Below are 8,700 nucleotides of genomic sequence, written 5' to 3'. Positions count from 1 at the left end.
TTTTTCACGTTTGATAAAAGTAATCTCCGGGCTCGAGGTATCCAGTCTTCCATGTTTACCTGTAGCAGTAACATCGCTAGTTTGCTCCTAGAAAAACAATTGCTATCAGTTAAAATCAACATGTTAGTGAAAATTTCAGCCATCATGGTGGTGAATTGTCGTAAATATATGTAGCTGTCAGAAGTCCGAAAAGTCACAATAATAGATAGATGTGACAAAAGTTCGAAAAGTCATTCAGCAATATCAACAATAAATTGAAACTAGGTTAACGAGCATAAATAAAAAAAGTGTTAAGTGAAATCTATAAAATAAAGTGCAGTGCATTTACATCTACAAGGAATATTCGGCAATCTCCGTGGCGAGACGTCATTTCAAGGTGGGACATCAGAACAGCTCGACTACATGAAGCAGAATCTACAGTATAGCGAGGTTACATGCAAATTAAATACCAGCAATAAATTTACGTTCGTAAGTGTCGACAATTTAGCTAAACAAATTTGCAAATTTCACAACTAAAGCGCTATATAAATTCCTACATTGTAAAATTTCACTGCATTTATGTGTTATTAATACACAATTCCATAGTTGTTCAAATAAACTACTTACAGTATAAAAAATCATTATACACTGTAATAGGGGGGGAAATTTCTTGTGTAATTCATTTAGTATAAGGAGCATAATCTTAACATCACAACAATCCTATGATAAAAAATTCCTGTAATATATCGACATTGTGTAACTTGAACATATCTTTCATTTAGAAAAATATCGACATTGTGTAACTTGAACATATCTTTCATTTAGAAAAATTAGAGTAATAAAAATCATCATATAAAAGTTTCAATCAAAATAAAAAATAAAGCAACAAAGGAACCCACACTCTGAGAGAGTCTCATAACAATCATAACTATAACAACAACTTCATATAAAAAAAATAAAGGCGTTCACAAAAACATAAAAGTATATAAATTTAATTTTTATCTATCTGTACCAGATCATATCTTTATTATTTATAGTTAAAGTAAAATTTTTTGTAGTTTATTTACGTTAAAGTGATATAAAATGATAATGGCTGAATATTTAATATTATTAAATATAATTAATATGACACTTCTTTATTGGTATTATTCAAATGCATATCCTAATGAGTACAAATTTCTAATTAAGAGGCATTTACTGCAGCTTTCTTTTCAACAAAAATCGATTTTAATTTCGTATTTCTTTTTCTTGAAACTTCATCGACCAGCATCCATCTATCGCTGTCGTCATTTTGTTCTTCAGTAAATTCTGCTGCACCATCTTTATCGGACAAAACTACGTCTGTGCCTTCGACTTTCAGAGAAGTGTTGCCGCTAATGTCCAAATTCCATAATTTGTACTCTTTACCCTCTTTTAGATACGATAAAACTCCTCTAAAAACAAAAATAATATTTTAATGTATTACATAAAGCAGCCAATATTTTCTCTCAGTTAAAACCCAAGGATAGAACAAGCAAAAGCAGCTTACTCATTTGCAACATTCCGGATGAGGTAATGCTCAAATCCGTCCGCTTCCAATGTCCACAATTGCGAATTCTTATTTTCCCATTCTCTCATTTTGAGGAACTGGTTTGGCACATCTAGCACCCTTCCTGTCTTTTTATTCTGTATAACAAATCTCTCTTGGTGGTATTCAATATAAATAGGCGTTGGTTTCGCATTAATTTCAAGTTCTTCTTCGATCAAGAGCCATTTGTCGCTTTCATCATTTTGCTTATGATCAACACATGCTACGTTGCCATTTACGTCGGCTAAGATCACATTGGCGTCTTCAATATGGATCCCTGTGTCACCCCTAGTATTCAGTTTCCATAAATCGAAGTCTGTGCCGTTTTTGGAATATGTCAGAGGTCTTCTAAAAATGATTAATTAATTATTTGTCAGTATATTACTTAGAATAAATATCCATAGATTCACAGCCACACAGAAAAAAAAAGTTGGGTATACTTTTTATGCGACATATATTTTTCGTAGTAATTTGGCCTCCTGAACACGAATCTGGGGTCAGAATTGGCCCATCACGTCACAATTTTTTCCTAACCTCAAAAAACTTGTGAAAAATAGTGAAAATTGATGAAAATTTACTGGGAAAATTTGGAAAAAAATTTATTTCCACATCAAATAGTACATTTTTATGTAAAAGACTCTGCTGAATTCAAATCCACTGTCAGAATTGAGCTAGAACGTGTGGTTTTTTTTCTAACCTCAAAAAACCGAGCAGGAATCGCTATTTTCAAATTCTGAGCGGATTTTGACCAGATATTGTATAAAGGGGTTTTTTGGGTCGCTGATTACGAATATGAATTCACATTGTAAAAATTCAAGATGGCTGATCCAATATGGCGGGGGGGATTTTTTTGAAATCCACCGATTTCAGTAAAATTTGGCATCATAAGGATTGCTGGTTGATCTCACCTTCATTAATCACACATCTGGAGCCAAATTTTCATAAATCAAGTAAAAGATTCCACTCCGTCTAAAAATGTGACCGCTTAAAAAAATGACTTAAGGACTCTACACATGTAGTGATGTGTAGTGTGATGTGCTTGTTTCCATGAAGACAAAAAAGTTTCTACTTTATTCTTTCATTTATTTAGTCGTGCCTGGGCTTATGGTTTTCCAATCAGAATTTTTTAACTACTATGCAGTTTTCCTATGGCATTTAGATGCTTCATTTCTTAATAAATTTAAAGTTCAAGGAAAATGACACATTACTGCCACACAGCACATCACTGCATCCGCTTATGCCTTCAATCTAAAAATGTGACTTTGCCGAAAAAATGCCGCCTACTCGGCCTAAAATTATGACTCTGCCTACAAATTTTACCTTGATTTATGAAAATCTGGCTCCAGATGTGTGATTAATGAAGGTGAGATCAACCAGCAATCCTTATGATGCCAAATTTTACTGAAATCGGTGGATTTCAAAAAAGTACACCCGCCATATTGGATCAGCCATCTTGAATTTTTACAATGTGAATTCATATTCGTAATCAGCGACCCAAAAAACCCCTTTATACAAAATCTGGTCAAAATCCGCTCAGAATTTGAAAATAGCGATTCCTGCTCGGTTTTTTGAGGTTAGAAAAAAAACCACACGTTCTAGCTCAATTCTGACAGTGGATTTGAATTCAGCAGAGTCTTTTACATAAAAATGTACTATTTGATGTGGAAATAAATTTTTTTCCAAATTTTCCCAGTAAATTTTCATCAATTTTCACTATTTTTCACAAGTTTTTTGAGGTTAGGAAAAAATTGTGACATGATGGGCCAATTCTGACCCCAGATTCGTGTTCAGGAGGCCAAATTACTACGAAAAATATATGTCGCATAAAAAGTATACCCAACTTTTTTTTTCTGTGTGGCTGTGATTATTTGGAAGAGGGTATTTGGAATATGAAAATATACTTGTCAGTTTTTAGGGACAGCAGAATGATAACATAAATAACATAAGAAGGAGTAGCTTACCCACTCGCAACGTTGACGATGGAATATCCCAATCTGTTTTGTGGCTTTAAAGTCCACATCTGCGAAATTCTGTGCTTCCATTCGCCCATTCTAAGAGCGTTTTCTGCTTCTTCTAAGATCATGCCTGTTTTCTTGTTTTTTATTAAAAATTTCATATTAGTTTTCTTGGACCGTTCAGTAAATAACCATTTGTCATTCTCTTCAGCAGATTCTTCATAAATACACATAAGAGAATTGTTCTCCTGTGATAAGAGAATATTAGGATAATCAATTCGTATTTGTGTGTCACCCTTAATGTTCAACTTCCATATATTTTGGGGAATGTCATCATCATCAGGGCAGTTTAGATCAACTCTGGAAAGTACCTAGGATAATTATAAATAATATAAAATATATGAGTTGAATTGACAAATGCATGAGAGGATTACAAAAAATAACAGCAAATTTAATATTCTTGGACATACAGTTTTCTAGAAATAATTTTATAGATTACCATCTATTAACATACTGTGAAAAAATTCGATATCTTTTAGATGTTGTTGAATCAATAATTAAATTAATTGGCGCCCAAATAAAATGTGTTTGTTGTCCTGTTAATTCGTGACGTCATATAGTGCGACAATGACAGGCATGAAGGCTCGCCAGTATGAGCATAATAGGCTTCCCATAGGTGCGTTTCTTTGGATTAGGTTCCATCTCGTCTACAAAGGATTTGGCCGACAAGCAGGTTGTGTTTTCGGTCGCACTAAATGACATCACAATCATGTATATGTAATTAATTTGTAGCAACAAAGAATTTTTTTGTTACCCTCGAAAACAACAGGACACAAATTTTCAAAATTCAAATCGAAGTAGTCTCTAAAATATTCTAATGGGCCATCACCGTAACAGCCTGTAAAAAAAATAATTTACCCATTTGCAATGTTGCGAATAATAAAATATCCAGATTTATTCTGTGCCTCCAAAGTCCATAGCTGGTAGTCTTTATCTTGCCATTCCTCGAGAGCGGTTTGTTCTTCTAGTGTCAATATCATTCCCGTATTCACATTTTCTATAACGTATTCGTATTTGTCTTGACAATCCTCAACATAAATCCTCTTATCCGTATTAAATTCTTGTTCGGCCAATGACCACATGTCACTTCCGTCGTAGAGCTTATACGCATTGTAAACCGGTTTACCGCTCTTGCTGATAAGAAAAACGTTGCGACCTTCAACCTGTATAAATGTTTTGCCTTGGGTGCTCAGCGACCATATTTGATAATCCTCGTCGTTTTCGGAATACGTCAAAGTTCCCCTTAAAATGCAAAAATTAAGAATAAGCACATATGAAAGTTAATAACGATTATGGGAAGTTTAGTATAAGACATTTTCAACTTACCCACTTTGAACGTTGACAACGGCATATCCAGAAACGTTGTGCGAATCCAAAGTCCACAGTTGACCATCTTTATTTGCCCACTTGCCCATTTTTAGAATCCCTTCTGATGATTCCTCCAGTACAGTTCCTGTCATTTTATTCTCTATCATAAACTTCTGCTGGTAGCTTTCAACGTAAATAGGTTTCCTTTTTACGTTAGTTTTCATGGAATCTCGTTCAATCAACCTCCATCTGTCGCTTTCATCGTCCTGTATGTATTTAATATATACTGGTTTGCCGTTCTTGTTGGCCAGATTAACATTAGGATATTCTACTTGGATCAACGTATATCCACGGGTGTACAGTGTCCACACTTGGTTCTCTATTCCATTTTCAGAGAAGGTTAACGCATTTCTAGAAATATAGAATAATAAAATAAGACAGTAAAGGAACCATCAGATTTGTGTCATCCTCTACAGTTACCCCGAGAGTTAGAAAAAATGATGTATTGTAATAGCTTACCCGGTAGCGGCGTTGATAATGGAATACCCGGATTTATCTTGTGGTTCCAAGGTCCATAATTGCCTCTCTCTGTATTGCCACTTTCCTATTTTAAGAGTTTCTTCTGCTTCTTCTAAAACTGTTCCTGTTTTCTTGTTTTCTATCACAAATTTCGTGTTAACCTTTCTGGATTGTTGGATAAACAGCCATCTGTCATTTTCATGACCTGTTTTATTATAAAAACAGCGTAAGCCATCAGTTGACGACAGAATGATACTGGGATGTTTAACTTCAATCCGCGTTTCACCATGGGTGTTCAGTTGCCATATGTCATTGTCCTTACAAGTTATACTATATCTAAAATGTATGATGATATAAAAATATGAAGGACGAAAAAGACATAGACACATTGAGATGGGATAGAAGGAGCAATGGGAGCATATTATGTAAAAGCTATAGTGAGCAACGGTTCGACAGTGAATGTGAGCAAAGAACTGGAAAAAAGAAAATTAACATTACGGGAAGATACGAAGATAACGAAAGAGGCGAAAAAAAGAGGAGAAAACAAAACGATAACAGAGAAAAAAGAAAACAAAGAAAAATTAATAACACGGTTATAAGAAAAGTATAAAAATAATAAGATATGTGTATAGAGGAGTAAAACGGGAAAGAAAAATTACCAATCAAAAACAATATTTTACAAAAATAAGAAAGATGAATTTATAGGAGATGAGGAGGAAATCCTAAAACTGTTGAAAGAGTATTTTGACAAATTGCTGAATGAACCTAAACATGAAAAGTAAGAAATCAATGATACAACAGAGAGGAGGCAAAATACAGAAGATGAACCACCTAGTTTAGAAGAAGCAATAAAAACATGAAAAAATTAAAAAAGTCAAGGTGGGATCACCACAGAAATTATTAAGTACGGTGGAAAGAAGAAAAGGAAAGAATTTATATTGCAACCGATTTTTAAAATAGGAGATATAAAGGATTGCCAAAATTATAAAGATATGGTTCTCCTCAATGTTACATACAAGATCCTAGATCAAGAACAGAAGATAGAAAATGAAATAGGAGAGTACTAATGTGGATATAGAAGAGGGAGATCGGTAATTGAAAGCTATGAACATCAAAAGGAAACCCTTCATTGATTTCAAAGAAGCGTATGATAGAATCAGAAGAGGTCACCCACGTAAAGTCCTGAGGGAAGTGAATATATGCCCTATAATAATCAATAGACGTTAACACAAAGAAACAATACAATAAGAATAAACAGAAAGCGTTTAGGAAGACTTTCTGCTCGAAGGAGCAGAAGGGCTCAGGCAAGGAGATCTACTATCACCACTTTTATTTAATCTAGCGCTGGAGAAAATACTCAGATAGGCGAACATAAATAGATCTGGCTTAATGTGCCTACCGCAAACTATACCAGACCATATTGTAATTTTAATAAAAAGTAAAATAACTTAAAATTCGAATCTATACTTATTTTTGGATGGGAAGGGTGGACATTAACAATATGGTGTACGCGGGAGCGCAAATGGCTCCATCTGTCGTGCAGACTCCCAACTGTGCCATTCAAATGGCTACACTAGAAAGCGACCTGCTAACTACAGGTACTTTGTTGCACGACTGCCACCCACAGAGGGCATAACACAATGTTTGAATTGTCAGTGTTGCGAGAAACAACTACTCCGAGAGCTATATGCCCCTACCGGCATTGAATATACTCGCAACATCTAGTGCAACAGTTATGACACACTGATGAGGACTAATAAGTCCGAAACCGGTCTGTGCCTGGTGGGTTAAACTGACAAACGATCCTAGCTGTTGCACTAGGTGTTGCGAGTATAATTCAATGCCGGTAGGGGCATATAGCTCTCGGAGTAGTTGTTTCCTGCAACATGACAATTCAAACATTGTGTTACGCCCTCTGTAGGTGGCAGTCGTTCAACAAAGTACCTGCAGTTAGCAGGTCGCTTCCTACTGTAGCCATTTGAATGGCACAGTTGGGAATCTGCACGACAGATGGAGCCATTTGCGCTCCCGCGTACAATGTATTTCCTTGTCGTGACGATAAGACGAAGAACAGCTGGATCGTTTGACGGTTGTAGCACCTATGACACACTGATGAGGACTAAAAAGTCCGAAACCGGTCTGTGCCTGGTGGGTTAAACTGACAAACGATCCTAGCTGTTGCACTAGGTGTTGCGAGTATAATTCAATGCCGGTAAGGGCATATAGCTCTCGGAGTAGTTGTTTCTCGCAACACTGACAATTCATTAACAATCCCTATATCGTAGGTGTAGAAAAAGCACAGACTTGGGTAGGCTATATAATGGGTACGCAAAGGTGGAATGTCACACAAAACGATAGAAATAAGCATTGGAAAAAGAAAGAGCGCAGAAGGCCACGATCTAGATAGAACTATGAGGTGGAGAATAATATAAAAAGGATAAACATGGGAAAACGGAAAACTACCAACAAAAAGCTGATGATATACGTATACTCGTATATAATTAGAACTTACCCAGTTGCGACGTTGACAATGGAATAACCAGACCTCATTTTTGGTTTCAAAGTCCACAGCTGCGAGTTTGTATTCTTCCATCTGACCATTTTACGTTTTTGACCACCGTCATCTATCACCAATCCTGTCCTAACGCTTTCTATTACAAATCTCATGTTTAGTTTCTGAGATTGTTCGATAAATAACCACATGTCGCTTTCATCGTCATGCTCAGTCTCGGAACACTTCAGGCTATTATATTTCTGTCTCAAAAAAAATGTAGAATGTTCAGACTTAATCCTAGTATACTCGTCTGTATTTAAGGTCCAAAGCCTGTAGTATGTGCCATCATTTGAGCATGTTAAGCGGTGTCTGGATATGACCAATGAAAGGGTTGTAAATAAGGTAAAACTGACTGTGATCAAAGCAAAGACGATATAAAAGGTGACTTACCTAGTTCCGAAGTTGCGAATAATAAAATATCCAGATTTGTTTTGTGGTTCCAAAATCCAGAGTTGAGTGTCTTTGTTATGCCAGTCGAGTAATTGACGTGCGTCTTCTACATCTTCTAAGACCTTGCCTATCTGTTTGTTTTCTATTACATATTTTTCTTGATAACCTCCAAAATGGATATGAAAATAATTTTGAGTTTGATTATTTTTCATTATTCCCGAAGAGATTGGAAGAGATAGAGGTATTAAAAATCTGCAATTTTTCTGCACAGAGGTTATCATTTTCCGTATAGAGTTAACTTAGATGGAGACATTATCATTGTAAAACAGACTAAACTTTGTAGTATAACTTAACTGTTCAACTGTACA

At 35.4% G+C, this 8,700-nt stretch overlaps 1 protein-coding gene across 2 annotated transcripts in view; it reads right to left on the bottom strand.

Moving 5' to 3' along the window:
* LOC111691647 overlaps nucleotides 1-8,700 on the bottom strand; it is a 13,268-nt gene continuing 4,568 nt past the window's right edge. Inside the window, exons 2-9 of one of the 2 annotated variants that reach the window (XM_023454789.1) lie at nucleotides 8,333-8,498; nucleotides 7,901-8,251; nucleotides 5,389-5,724; nucleotides 4,888-5,280; nucleotides 4,420-4,803; nucleotides 3,508-3,861; nucleotides 1,508-1,894; nucleotides 1-1,412 (exon numbers count right to left, since the gene is read on the bottom strand). In XM_023454789.1, the coding sequence (XP_023310557.1) occupies nucleotides 1,163-1,412; nucleotides 1,508-1,894; nucleotides 3,508-3,861; nucleotides 4,420-4,803; nucleotides 4,888-5,280; nucleotides 5,389-5,724; nucleotides 7,901-8,251; nucleotides 8,333-8,498 (2,621 nt within the window). In that variant the 3' untranslated portion in view covers nucleotides 1-1,162. The remainder of the gene's footprint in view (nucleotides 1,413-1,507; nucleotides 1,895-3,507; nucleotides 3,862-4,419; nucleotides 4,804-4,887; nucleotides 5,281-5,388; nucleotides 5,725-7,900; nucleotides 8,252-8,332; nucleotides 8,499-8,700) is intronic. The other variant, XM_023454790.1, reaches the window with a different exon arrangement.

This window comes from Anoplophora glabripennis, unplaced genomic scaffold (assembly GCF_000390285.2).
Source record: "Anoplophora glabripennis isolate ALB-LARVAE unplaced genomic scaffold, Agla_2.0 scaffold414, whole genome shotgun sequence".
NCBI lineage: Eukaryota > Metazoa > Arthropoda > Insecta > Coleoptera > Cerambycidae > Anoplophora > Anoplophora glabripennis.
The sequence above is the reverse complement of the archived record's forward strand: the minus strand, read 5'-3'. Positions and strand labels throughout refer to the sequence as shown.